General features: G+C 38.3%; 1 protein-coding gene across 3 annotated transcripts; it reads left to right on the plus strand.

Moving 5' to 3' along the window:
- Positions 1-984: 984 nt before the first annotated feature.
- LOC104106591 (homeobox-DDT domain protein RLT1) lies at positions 985-13,786 on the plus strand. Of its 3 annotated transcripts, XM_018774288.3 has the most exons (19): positions 985-1,389; positions 2,019-2,471; positions 3,346-3,452; positions 3,931-4,215; positions 4,333-4,425; positions 4,539-4,703; positions 4,809-5,031; positions 5,379-5,479; positions 6,253-6,339; positions 6,490-6,642; positions 6,822-6,974; positions 8,294-8,503; positions 8,608-9,019; positions 9,143-9,327; positions 9,403-9,927; positions 10,450-11,079; positions 11,280-11,384; positions 12,143-12,433; positions 12,669-13,786. In XM_018774288.3, exons 1-19 carry the CDS (start codon positions 1,263-1,265, stop codon positions 13,428-13,430), a joined length of 5,067 nt encoding a protein of 1,688 aa, XP_018629804.1. In that variant the 5' UTR covers positions 985-1,262; the 3' UTR covers positions 13,431-13,786. The 3 variants fall into 3 exon arrangements, with proteins under 3 accessions (XP_018629804.1, XP_018629803.1, XP_009613460.1); XM_018774287.3 differs by having other exon boundaries at positions 8,608-9,327; XM_009615165.4 differs by having other exon boundaries at positions 8,608-9,327; positions 12,143-12,406.
- The last annotated feature ends 28 nt before the right edge of the window (positions 13,787-13,814 follow it).

Here is a 13,814-nt window from a genome sequence, read left to right on the forward strand (position 1 = left end):
TCCTCAAATCTTCTCCGATGTAGCCATAGATAAATATGTTCGCTAGCAGTCAACGAGCCGCCTGGATGCGAGTTGATGGAGAATGTTGATATGAGAACGTAAAAAGAAAGTAACATCGCTAATATCACTTTTTCTTCTAGTCTAAAAGTTGGGTAAGTTTAACAACAAACCGAATCTAAGATGTCAAAAGGGCCGTGTTATGTTTGAGGGAGAAGAGAGATGATTGAGAATCTTGATGATAGAGAGACAAGGAAGAGAGAGAGAAAGAATATAATTGTTGTATTTCATGCCTCAATGGTAGGGTATCAAATAAATACCTACTTTGCTATAAAATATAAAAAGTAACTATAAGTAATAATATTTTGAAATAATTTTGGTTTATAATAAATAAAGTGTAATAATTTATTATAGGAGATAAAATTTCCTAAATTTTATAGGTTATTATTTTTGAGAGCGACCAAAATATACCTTTCTCTTGAAAATACTCTTTCATTAATGCAAGCCCATTTCAATCAGAGTGTTTGATATGGTGAGCCCAATGATGAAGATGCTATTAGGCCCAAAAAGTGGTGGAGCCCACTTAAACAAATTCCTGAGCCTCACAAATCGGATTAGTCACACGAAAAAGAGAAGATTCTTCAAGCAAGATGTGAAACAAAAGATTACAAGCGAAGATAAACCTGAAAGTACCGAAAAACCCAGAAAGTCCAACTTTAAATAGAAATAAAAAAATAAAGTAAAAAAAATAATATAAACAGAGAAACAAAAGTGCCTCTCAATCAATGAAACTCGCACATAAAAATTTCCATTTGATTTCGTTGTCAAAAAAAAGAAAAAGACTCAAAACTCAAAGTGTTTTGTTTTAAACAACAAGAAAAGAAGTTAGTACATGTACCCTTGTAACGTGTTTCGGAAATTCCTTTTTTAAAAACGAACGAAATTTGGAAAAAATTAAAAATTACAACAATTACACACCGAAAGAACATGGAATTTGGAACCAACAAGAGGGACTTGTTCTACTATACTGTTCCTTTTTATTCAATTTCTTCATCTTATTCTTCCTCTTTCGCCTCCCTTCTGTATTGGGTTTATTTTTTTTTTTCTCTTTTCTATTTATTCTTATTATTTACCTCATCATTTTTCATTCATGTGTTCTTGGCTGTCACGGGAAGAATATATGGTTACCCATCTGTAAAAAGAGGTTGTTTTATTTTCAATAAAGATTGGATTTTTAGGGTTTTCTTGAAAGAAAGATCTGAAAAATGGATGGTGGGTCAGAAGGGGAAGGCAATAGGAACGTTAATCAGAGTTCATCCGAAGGACCCAAGAAACCAAAACGGCAGATGAAGACTCCCTTTCAATTAGAAACCCTAGAAAGAGTCTATGCTAGTATGCCTTCTTTATCTTTCACTTTTGAACTTCATTTTTTGATCTGGGGTTTGTTTAAATTGCTTCTAGATGTGGAAATCTTGGAGATTTTGGTGTATTATGCTGTTCACATGTGTCTATTTGCTATATGTAATGAGATTAGTAGATGATTTTGTCTAGTTTGCATATTTATGTACTAGGAAACAGCTGGGATGGGGATACTATGCTTGATTTTAGGATATAGGTGAAATTTTGGGTCTTTCTGTGGATTCTTATCATTCCATGTTTGTACTCTTATATGGTTAGGTTCTTTAGTAGTGTTATTGTTATGGTGTATGTTTTGTACTTCTGCCTTTTGATTATGCTCTGTGTGTTGAAGGAGTTTTTCGAAGTAATGTTTCTGTGGAATATGCAATTCTTGCTTATTTATCTACTCTGCTTATATATGTGTTTGAACCAGTCATGGGTTTGAATGATATTATAGATTTAGAGATCTGGTAGACAAATATTTGGTCTTTATAGAAGTTTCTGCCATTACCATGCATGGACTGATGTGAACCTTTAGTTATCAAATTTTTTATGTGTTTGTGGTTTTATACTTGTGATATTTGGTTCATTAATTCTTTTGTTTTGTTTTGTGATTTATGCAGTGGAGACGTATCCATCTGAGGCCACTCGAGCTGAGCTATCAGAAAAATTAGGTCTAACGGACCGGCAATTACAGATGTGGTTTTGTCACAGGAGGTTAAAGGATAAAAACACATCAGGGGGGACAGAAAAGAAGCCACGTGCTGGTGAGTCAGGTGGGAGGAGGAATTTGACAGTGTCACCTAGGGAGGATTTAATGGTTGCTGAAGCTGCTAGTGATCATGGCTCAGGATCAGCTTCAAGGTCCGGGTCAGGGTCAGGGTCAAGTCGGTTTGATAATGGGGATGGTATGCCAACACCGCCTATAAGATATTATGAATCACCTAGGAGGACAATGGAGCGCAGGGTGATAGCTTGTATAGAGGCACAATTAGGAGAACCTTTACGTGAAGATGGTCCTATTCTTGGGGTAGAGTTTGATGAGCTGCCACCTGGTGCATTTGGAACACCTATTGGTAAATTAATTTTTTATGTTATTAGAGATATTATAATATTAATGCATGTACAATATCGGTCTTCTAGATTTGGATATTGGTATTGAAATGAAAGAATTTGACAATTTGTTTTTTCCTTTGGGTTCCCATCTTTCCATGTCTTTGTAGGTGTAGTTCATGATGTTATCTCATATGCTTGTGAATGCATATTTGTTTTCTTAATAATGATTATATTTGAAAGAGCATTAGCTCTGTGGCATAAAGTTCGGTGTCATATAAGTCCAAACTTGATTTGACGAACATGATTTGATTATCTTTTCAGGCAGAAGATTATTTTCAACCAGAACACTGCATTATTGAGTGCTTTTTATTATTGTTTGTTGTTTTCTTCCCCAATTTTATGAGATTCTAGCATCATATATGTTTGTAAATTGCTCTTTGGAGTACTTTTGGATTCCTGTTAATTTGCCTTTGGGACGTAGAGCAGTAATAACTTGATGTGAATGGTGGAAGTGAAGTAATGAATATCCTTGCCTGTATGTGAATTTCAAATGAGATCAAGATCATTCAGTATATATCAAAACATTGCATTGTGAGTTGCACTCCTTAAGCTTGCCTACCTAATCTGGAAACATGACCAAGGGATTCTACTCATTTCCCCTGCAGTTGTGTTACATCCATCATAGGCCGCTGGATGTTTAAACAGCGTAGACTATTCATACACACTTGTTTTTATAGGACCCTCTTATCAATTCAGATTACTTCTAATGTGTTGTCTGCTATTAACCTATCGCCTCCCAATGTTTCGTTCAGACCTTTTCATTTTGGATCAAAAGCAATTTTTTCGGATTGTTTCCTGACTTTTTTTATCTTTTGTTTGTCATGTATGGCACAGAGATGGAAGAACGCCGGGACCATTACAGGCACTCTTATGACAGCAAATTATATGGATCATATGATGCTAAACAAATTAATGTTGGGTCAGCTCTCTCTCTATCTCCGGTATGTATAAAGAGATCAGTTTCTTGGTATTTCACATTGCAAAAAGCCTTTGAGCGGTTATAGGACATGTACTGTTTTGTATCCTTTCTGTCTTCTGGAGGAGCTACTCTCTTCTGCTATTGTCCACTGGATTTTCCTAAACCCCTGTTTGATAGCTTCGCAAGTCATTTATTTCGTTTGATGCTCCTAGCCTTAGAATAATTGCCTCGCTTATTTCCATCGTAATTTAGCCCCCGAGTCCTGTGATATTTTTTATATATTTTCGTGTAGTCATTGCATATGAGACCAGTATTTTCACTTTCAGTTTGCGTGATTGCTGCAATGCTGCTAATATTAATTTTTATTATCTAGGACGTAGTGTAAAAGATACCTCATGATAGGCTTGCTGTGGATAATAACCTATCAATGGAAAAACTTGAAAGTGAGATCTATTAGCATGTCAATTTGATATTGAAGCTTTGTTCTACTTGATATTCAGGCTCTGACAAGTGGCCATCGTGAACCTGCTGAGCCCAAGATTGTATCTGATAAATATGGACAAATTGCAGCCCCTTACCTTTATGATTCACCTGTTGACGGTCCTTCTAAAAACTTGCCAATCATGCAAGGGAATGGGCATTTTGTTAGGGAGTGTGGCGTTGAAGGTCAAAGCATTAATGTAATGTCTCAACAGAGCAGGCAGGGACGCTTTCCATCACCTCCGATGGATAATGAATTTGTCCCTAGTAATGAGGACATGTTGCAATTGGATCGGAAGCGCAAGGTACCTTGAACCTTCAGAATTCTTTATCTTTATGCTGCCATAGAAGCCACTTCCTTTCCCCCACTCTGTTTCCGTCTCTTCGTCTTTTGCAATAGCCTTTTTCTTTTTTGTTTCTAGCTGAGTGAAGAAGCTCGAATTGGGAAGGAAGTTCAAGCCAATGAAAAAAGGATCAGGAAAGAACTTGAGAAGCAAGATCTACTACGACGGAAAGTATGGAATATTTACATTTCTGGATATGTACCTTCTGCATCTCCTTGGAAAAGTGTAAACAATGAAAAACTATTTTTCTTGTTACAACTGACACACTACTATTTGCTTTTAAGAGGGAAGAACAAATGAAAAAGGAAATGGAGAGACAGGATCGTGAAAGAAGAAAGGAAGAACAAAGGCTGATGCGGGAACAGCAGAGGAAGGAGGAGCGATTTCAGCGCGAGGAAAAGCGTGAAATGGAGAGGAGGGAGAGGTTTTTGCAGAAAGAGCTCTTGAGGGTAGGTATTCAGAATGAGAATTTTATTTTCCCGGCGCGTTTAATTTTTTCTTTCAAAATCTGTTAATTTAATTCTTCCCGGTACTGTTGGTTTTGTAATCCATAGGTGGAGAGGAAGAAGCAAAAAGAAGAGCTTCGAAAAGAAAGGGAAGCTGCAAAACAGAAGGTTGCTATGGAGAGGGCAATGGCGCGCAGAATTGCTAAAGAATCGATGGAGCTGATTGAGGATGAGCGCTTGGAACTCATGGATCTGGCTGCTTCTAGCAAAGGGTTACTATCAATTGCGTCTCTTGATTATGATACTTTGCAGAACCTTGAGTCATTTCGAGGTAGGAGTTTGTTAACTTGACTGTCGCAATGAAAATTAAATCTGCATGCATGTTTTAGTTTTAAGGCTTTAGTTCCAGATTAGTTAATAACATATGTTGGAACCTCATTTTTGTCGCATTTTTGACCTGTATCTCTTACAAAGTGCATGCTAGATGGTAGGGCTTCCATAAAAGCCAGTGATTACCTGCATTTGCTGGTATAAGTTTTATACTGTAATCCAGTTTGAAGTAGTAAATTCTACATGTAATTCATTCTTTTCTCTTCTCTCTTCTTTTATTTAAGCTGCTTATCTGCAAAGGTGATGAAGTTTTTGGTTTGTTGCTGAAATGCATCTTATGTGATCCAGAATCTTTGTGTGAATTCCCTCCCAAGTCTGTCCAATTGAAAAAGCCGTTCTCCATCCAACCCTGGAATGCCTCAGATGACAATGTTGGGAATCTTCTTATGGTATGCTGCTTAATCATTTAAATGGCTCATTTATATTTGTCTATGTCACTAGTTGGCTGATGTTTTTCTTATCCTTCAACTTATCAAGTACACATCGAGACGATGATCACTTCAATTTTGATGATTATATAAGCCGCAGATTTACTCCTATTTTTTTAATCTGTACTTCATCATGGGTTGGTGCAAGGATTTAAACCAATCATTGCAAAGCCTGTTTATGTTTCAGATTGAAATAGGTTAAGTATGGTGGAGAGACTTCCTTTTTCATCCGGGTTATATAAAATCGAAAGTGAATGCTTTTAGTCAGTTTAACATAGGAATTTCTATCTTTCGCAAGTTTCAAGTTTATCTTACTTTTTTTTAGAAGTTTGTCTTACTTGAACATCTATATTAAAGGGTCTTTTGTAATGTTACAAGCAAACTGGTAGTGTCATGTGCCTTTCTCTCTGAAATGACACCTGTGGATTTAATCTTTTTTCATTTGATTTTTAAATTGTGTGGGAGAGAATGCTAATACTTGAAAGGATGTTACACATTAAGTTTGAAATGATGTAGAGTAGTATTTGGTTTATATTAGTTTGACTTTTAGGAGGGACTGAAATTTAGATATTAAAGAAACAGGTGAGTGTTTTCTGGGGTAGACCAAAGTGTAAAGTAGGTCATCTTTACTTGGACGGAGGGATGGTAATTCTATATTGATTTTGCTCTTTTCAGTTGAGTCAGGTCTCTTTAGTGCCTTTGAACTAAACATCAAACCTTCTGATTTTTTACAGGCTTGGAGATTCTGCTTAAATTTTGCAGATATTCTGGGGCTTTGGCCTTTCACTCTTGATGAATTTCTTCAAGCTTTCCATGACTATGTGAGTACCTTTGGCTGAAATTAACTGTGAACTCAGGGTCTGAGTTGCTTTTTCGGCATGTTCCTGTGGGCTTCCAAGTTGTCCTATCTCTTTAAAAAGGCTGGATGATGGGCCACTGATTGCCTTAGTTTACTTGCTTTATCTTTTCAGGATTCCAGATTGTTGGCTGAGATACATATTGCTCTTCTGAAACTGATTATAAAAGATATTGAAGATGTTGCTCGAACTCCTTCTGGTGGGCCTGGAACAAATCAGTATAGTGCTGTCAATCCTGAAGGTGGACATCCTCAAATAGTTGAAGGGGTAATCACTGCCTGTGCATACTTCCTCTTTAGTCCGTAATGTACTCTCCTTTTTCTATCAAGTTCATGGATAACACACCCATGTTGGGTGTTTTTCCACGATACTACATTGGTGGTAGGCCATAATGTACTCTCTTGTAGAATGATCAAAGCTTACCAGTTTGTGGACTTCATTGACAGGCATATCTTTGGGGTTTTGACATACGCAATTGGCAGAAACACTTAACTCCTTTGACATGGCCTGAAGTACTGCGTCAATTTGCGCTCTCTGCTGGATTTGGACCTCCATTGAAGAAAAAGAGAGAAAGGGCTTGTTTGAATGATTCTGATGAGGTGCTACATTTTCTGTCCTCATTTTCATCTTAGCTAATATATCGTGGCTTCTATTTTTATATGTGGTTTAAGATCTAGTATTTGGTAATAATCTATGTAGTGGGATATTTTGATGTTGGTTGCTGCAGACGGAGATATAGCATTTTTTTTAATAATTGGTTATTTTGAAGTTGATCAAAGCTTATGGAGATGCATAATGCAAAAACCGCATAGTTCCTTTTCCTTGAATGTTTCCAAATTCTGTGCTTGCTCTCTGCTATAGCCCTAGGACTGACAGTAGTTGCAATTTGAATATATGCTTTCTTCCAGTTGTTTTTGTGTTGTGTCAAGTCGTTATCTTATGTTTCATTCTGGTGGTAGTGCTATTTCTATGTCTTTACCAGATAAGTGGTCTGATTAATATTAGCTCAAGTTCATGGTCCATTTGCTAATCTGCCTAGTTTTGATCATAGCTTATTCAGCTGCTATCACAGTATTTTTTGTCAAGACTTGTGTCTTGAAATCATCTTGGACCACTAGGAGCCAGACTGTTTCGTCGTTCAATTGTCGTTTCCAACCATTGTTTCTTTCATGTACATGCATGTTATGTTGGGATATATGTGTCGCACCAAAGGGTGTGGCCTAGCGGTCTATGCAGTGGGTGAAAACATGGGAGACCAGGGTTCAAATCCCAGTAGAGACAAAAACGCACTAGGTGATTTCTACCCATTTGTCTGAGCCTGGTTAAGCAGAGGTACCTGGTCTTTTTGCTAGCGGTTACCTGGTGGAAATAGTCGATGTGAGTTTAAGTTGGTCTAGACACCACCGTTACAAAAAGAAAATGTTGGTATGTATGTGGCTATGTAGGTCTACGAATTGGAATTGTGGTACAGAATTGGATGAGAGAGTGGGGAAGTCAAAGTCAATCTGCTTCTGATGGATTGATTATGGAAACTAGCTTCCTAGCCATAAATTATATCACCTTTTAGTAGATCATCCCAAGTCATTTGCTCTCCCAACTATCTCGATTAGCTGATATTGTATAGTTCCTGCGTTGATTGGAAGCTTTACCTTTTGGACCTATGTGGTGAGATGCTGTCTTTAAATGGAACGACGTGGTTACTGTGGATTCATATAGTCGACTCTAAGTTGCTTGGAATTGAGGCTTAACTGTTGTTGTTTCATGGGATGCTGTCGTTTGCTGTTAAATGATAATTCCATGGTGATCATCAGAGAGCTCCCTCTTATCCTAGAATGGTACCTGCATCCGGTCTTTGACATTCTATGTCAAATAGATAGTGCACTATGTCTAATTATGGTATTGTTTCCCTATTATGCAGACTAAAGGCTGCGAAGATGTTGTATCCACTCTGCGAAGTGGTTCGGCAGCTGAAAAAGCTGTTGCAATTATGCAAGAAAAAGGATTTATGTCGCAGCGCAAATCCAGGCATCGGTTGACACCAGGGACTGTTAAATTTGCTGCTTACCATGTTCTCGCTCTCGTGGGAGACAAGGGCTTGAATGTTCTAGATATTGCGGAAAGGATTCAAGTAACTGTTCTCTTAATGCACATTGTCGCTGTCTCTTATGTTAATTGGTTCAATATGTCTGAAGATTTTTCTTGTTAATTTACTTCTCTGCTTTTTGTTCCCAGAAATCTGGCCTACGTGACCTTTCAACAAGCAAGACTCCAGAAGCCTCTATATCTGTTGCTTTATCAAGGGATCCAATACTTTTTGAAAGAATTGCTCCTTCAACGTACAATGTGCGACTTGCTTTCAGGAAGGATCCTGCTGATGCTGATGCAATTATTTCAGCAGCCAAGGAGAAAATACAAAGATATGCTAATGGATTTCTCTCTGGACAAAATGCTGAAGATGAGGAAAGAGATGATGATTCTGAAGGTGAAGGTGATGTTGCTGAAGGCCCAGAAGTCGATGACCTGGGTACTCCATATGGTGCAAACAAGAATAGCGAGAAATGCAGCATACTTGACACCTGCTTGGTGAATGGAAAAAGTAAGCCCTCTGATGAGGTTGCACAACAAATTGGAGTTGATGTTGCTGGTAAGGACATAGTTTTAACTACTGATTTATTTTACGCTTTATTTGCCCTTTTTAATGTGAAAGCACTGTGTAGTAATTGTCGAAAACACTATTTTTCATTAGCTGTTGATGATCTATATATAGGTATTGAGGGAAGTAATCCTAGCCAAGAATGTTCAGAAATTGATGAGAGCAAAGCAGGTCAGCCATGGGTTCAAGGACTCACTGAAGGTGAATACTCTGACCTATGTGTTGAAGAGCGTCTAAAAGCTCTTGTTGCCTTGATTGGCATAGCAAATGAAGGGAATTCTATCCGTGTAATTCTTGAGGTAATAAATCTGGCAAATTCATCAGTAGTGACCATTACTGTCTCTTTCAGCTATTTAAGAAAGATGGTTTTGCAGGATCGCCTGGATGCCGCAAATGCTTTGAAAAAACAAATGTGGGCTGAAGCCCAGTTGGATAAAAGACGATTGAAGGAGGAGACAATCAATAAATTTAATGATAGTTCCTTCAATGCTGTGGTAGAGGGCAGCCAAAGCCCATTGGGATTTCCAAACAGTAAAAATCAAGGGACAGCACCAACCACATTGGTTAAGGATGAATCTGCTGTTATTGTAGACAATGTTCAGAACCACTTTGAAAGCATCTCTGCTGAAAAGAGTTCAGTGGCACAAGAAACGTTCATGGGTGAATTGGCCATACAGCCAAGTGGGAATACAGCAGAAAGGTCACGCATGCAGTTAAAGTCTTTTATTGGCCACAAAGCAGAAGAAATGTATGCATACAGGTCATTGCCTTTAGGTCAAGACCGCAGACGTAATCGCTACTGGCTACTTGTTGCCTCTGGTTCTAGTGAAGATCCTGGTTCTGGTAGGGTATTTGTTGAATCACCTCATGGCTGCTGGAGACTTATTGACACTGAAGAGGTATGTTCCTTCCTTCTTGTTTCAGAATACACTTCGCTGTGAACAAATCATTATAGCAGGTTCAGTATGGTTGAATATATGTTCTACGGAAGGGAAGACGTTTGCACTATTTGGTTAGGAACAAAAAGGAGCCCAGCCCGGTGCACTAAGCTTGCGCTATGGGCGGGTCCGAGAATGGGACTGATCAAGTTAGTTCTATTGTATGCAACCTGACCTTGCATTTCTGCAAAGAGGTTGTTTCTGTGTTTAGGTGTAAGAAATGGAAAGTAATTTATGACTGAAGAAGATAATACAAAGAACAATGAGATGACTCACTAAAGAAATGAAGAACTAGATGAATTCAAAGTTTAAAAAGAATTAAATGCTGGGTAACAAGTGTTGTGGACTTGTTGCGTTTCTTGACTAAGGAAAGTTATTGGGGTTAAGGAAACACCCTGTATAGTTAGATAGATCTTAGCAAGGTCTTGTATACCAGACCTAGCTATTATCTGTTTATCTACTAATCTGTTATTTTACCTGCAGGCATTTGATTGTCTTTTGGCTTCTTTGGATACTCGAGGGGTCAGGGAATCACATTTGCATATTATGTTGCAAAAGATTGAGGGTCCTTTCAAGGAACGTGTGCGACGAAACATGTCTTATGATGATATCATAGTTCAACATGGAAACAAATGTAAAAATGAATCTTCTGCAGCTAGTTCAAGCCCAGCCTCTGGTGCAGGTGCTGACAGTCCTAGCAGTACCATTTATGGTATGGGTTCTGATAGCTGGGAAACATCTTCGTCGTTTAAAATTGAGCTCGGGAAGAATGAGGAAGAGAGAAAGAATGCCTTCAAGAGATACCAAGGCTTTCAGAGCTGGATGTGGAAAGAATGTCTCAGCTCATCAATATTATGTGCCATGCGATATGGGAAGAAAAGGTGCTTGCCGCTTTTGGGCATTTGTGGCCATTGTTTAGATTCTTATCCTTCAGAAGAGGGCAACTGCCCTTCTTGCAACAGGATGAGTGGCAAAGTTGACATGAATACTGACTTCCCAGAGCAGGCAATGGATTCTATGGACAATCTGAAAATTGATTACAATAAATTGGCGGTTTCAAATGCTTGTCCTCTAAGAGTCAGATTGATGAAGGCCCTATTGAGTTTCCTTGAGGTGAGATTCTTTGAGATCTATCACCGAGAATCTGGTTTTCTGTTAGGCTGTTCACTTTCACTTTACTCCTTATGTGTTTATCTTTCTAATGTCTGGACAGACGTGAAAATCAAGTACATATGAGGCACACCCTGTTGACAGCTTTTAGTTTCTTCCAGTGTGATTTTTAGTATTTAATTTTTTTGCTCTGGAATTGACAGGTTTATGTGCCATGTGAGGCACTTCAATCATCTTGGACAGAAGACTGTAGAAAGACATGGGGCATGAAGCTGCAAAATTCGTTGTCTCCTGAGGATCTTCTCCAGGTTTATCTCACTCCCTTTGGCTCATGTTATATGGCATTATTATTGGGAAGTTGAACAAATTTATCTTTTCTTACGAGTTTTTTCAAATGATTTTTAGATTTATTTAGTTTATGGGCAAATACGATTTGTAGTTCTTTTATGTAGTTCCTGTATTTTCGAATTTCCAAAAGATCGAAGGTTCTTTTTTCTTGACAATTACAAGAAAAAATTGAGGATTCAATGTACGAGTTTTCTCTGAAAATTGATGCATTGGGCCTCATCTGTACCCTTATATCAATTTTTGGACAGAGTAATTGCATCTTTATCAATTTCTTTTTGAGTCAGAGTCTGATTTAGGCTTAATGATTGAAGTGTCTTGTCAAGTTGCAATTTATTTTATGGTGTTGTGAGTTCAGTGAAATAAGAATATGCTATTATGCATGATAAGGAGTTGGCAAGATTTCTTCCTAGCGAGTTCTCTTTCTTATACTTGTTGAAAATGGAAAAGAAAGAGTTGAATAGAAAAGCAAAGGTTATGCATTTATCTGGGAATTGGTTTCACACCTTGGTTGTTCCTCAAATTATTTGTGTTAATGATGCTAGGATCATCTAAAGACTGTACTTTGTAGAAAGCATGTCACTGTGCCACATGCATAATAACCTCCAGTATAATAGTTCGGCTGATTTGATATGTTGCTGAACCTGTTTCTATACACCCCCTCCAAACTTGGAAGATGCAAGAAAAAAATGTTCTTGATTGTCTGGATTTTTTTTTGCAGATTCTGACTCAGTTGGAGGGCGTCATCATGCGTGATTACTTGTCTGCCGACTATGAGACTGCAGAAGAATTGATGGGTCTATGTGCTTTATCGATAAATGCGGCTTGTGAATCTACTTACCCTGGATCTGTACCACAACTCCCTTGGATACCTCAGACCACTGGTGCAGTGGCTCTCAGACTTTTGGAGCTTGATGCCTCGATATCCTATGATCCTCAGCAGAAAACTGAGGCTGAGTTAAAAAATAAAGTAGATAGCCTTCCAGTTGAGTTGTCTTCCCCTCTAGTTCAAGTAATTTTGTTATTAATTACGTTGGGTTTTACTATTTATCCATGTCTGTCTGTACTGCATGATACTGTCGTTGATTTATTTGGTGAAATACAATTTGTCAACTTGCATGTGGTGTGACATTGAATCGCATCTAGGACTGTGGATAATACTTGTCATTATAAAATTGATACCATATTTTGGCTAATGATGCTTTTCTTCTGTATTATATTGGTGACTTATTTTTTCTTGCGAACAGAATCCATCTTTGGGGTATGCTTCTATGAAAGATCTGCAAAAGGTAGAACCAACAGAAGTAGATCGAGATGGACCGTTGAGAGAAGAGAACTGGGATTACCTCAGCAGTATGCCTAGCAGCTCAAGAAGTAGGCAAGTTGTTCGTGGGCGAGGAGGTGGTCGTCCGCGTGGAAGGCTGCAGAAAGGATCTGCTAGCAAAATACCAGAATCTGGCAGGGCTGGTGTAAGGCCTATTGAGACGTTAACTCAAGTTCTTATTAAGCAGGGAGAAACACATGGACAGAGACATGTACGAGGTCGCCGAACTGTTAGGAAGCGGAGAATAGAGAAGAAAATTGTTGAAGAGATTCAACCAGATTATTTGGGTGATAAAGGCAGGCGACTAACTTTTGTAGTACCACCTAGAAAGCATGGGAGAGAAGAGTTTGATATGAATGTTGAAGGAATAGAAGCCACAAATGATGATAGTAATAGTATGGAAGCTGCTGATTCTGATGACTGTGCTCCCGAAAATACATACGAGTTTAACAGGAGTGATTTAATGGAAATGTCAGATGAGGATCAGGATGGTTTTGCTGGTGATGGCAATGACGATGACAATGATGATGACGATGACGATGACGATGACGATGAAAGATACGGAAGCCATGGCCAAAATATGGCAAGATATGGTAACATGGTTGAGGACGACTCAGATAGGGATGAGGACGTCAATGAGGATCAAGAGTCGGACTCTTCAGTCTCCAGAGATTATAGTGATTGAGGTTGCCAAGATTTTCTTGACAACCGTAATATAGCTCTGATGGTCGATCTCCCGAGCACACATAGGTCTGGTGTGATTGCATTCTTTTTTTTCTTTTTGGGAAACTTTGGTATTCTTTTGAGATGAAGCCCGAGAGTTGGCTTGTCTTTGTGTATAGTCTTAAAAGGAGCAATTTTTGTTAGCATTTTACCTTCATAATAGATGTCAGAGTAGTATAAAATTGGTTAGTCCGACTTCCAATATCGTAGCGCAATTGTGTAATATGGGGGCTGATACAACCGCTCTTTCAAATTCCACAGCTGCACATTTCTGATCATTTTTACTTCTATGTTAATGATTAGTGGCCTTATCGTTTACTGCAATGTTAAACCAACTTGTTCTTCT

Source organism: Nicotiana tomentosiformis, chromosome 2 (genome assembly GCF_000390325.3).
Source record: "Nicotiana tomentosiformis chromosome 2, ASM39032v3, whole genome shotgun sequence".
Taxonomy (NCBI): Eukaryota; Viridiplantae; Streptophyta; class Magnoliopsida; order Solanales; family Solanaceae; genus Nicotiana; species Nicotiana tomentosiformis.

What these genes read in the sequence shown, in the direction of transcription:
- LOC104106591 (XM_018774287.3), top strand. Translation starts at nt 1,263, where the DNA reads ATGGATGGTGGGTCAGAAGGGGAAGGCAATAGGAACGTTAATCAGAGT. An exon ending in ATGTTGGGAATCTTCTTATG is followed by an intron (nt 5,480 to 6,252) that starts GTATGCTGCTTA and finishes GATTTTTTACAG; the next exon opens with GCTTGGAGATTCTGCTTAAA. An exon ending in ATCCTCAAATAGTTGAAGGG is followed by an intron (nt 6,643 to 6,821) that starts GTAATCACTGCC and finishes CTTCATTGACAG; the next exon opens with GCATATCTTTGGGGTTTTGA.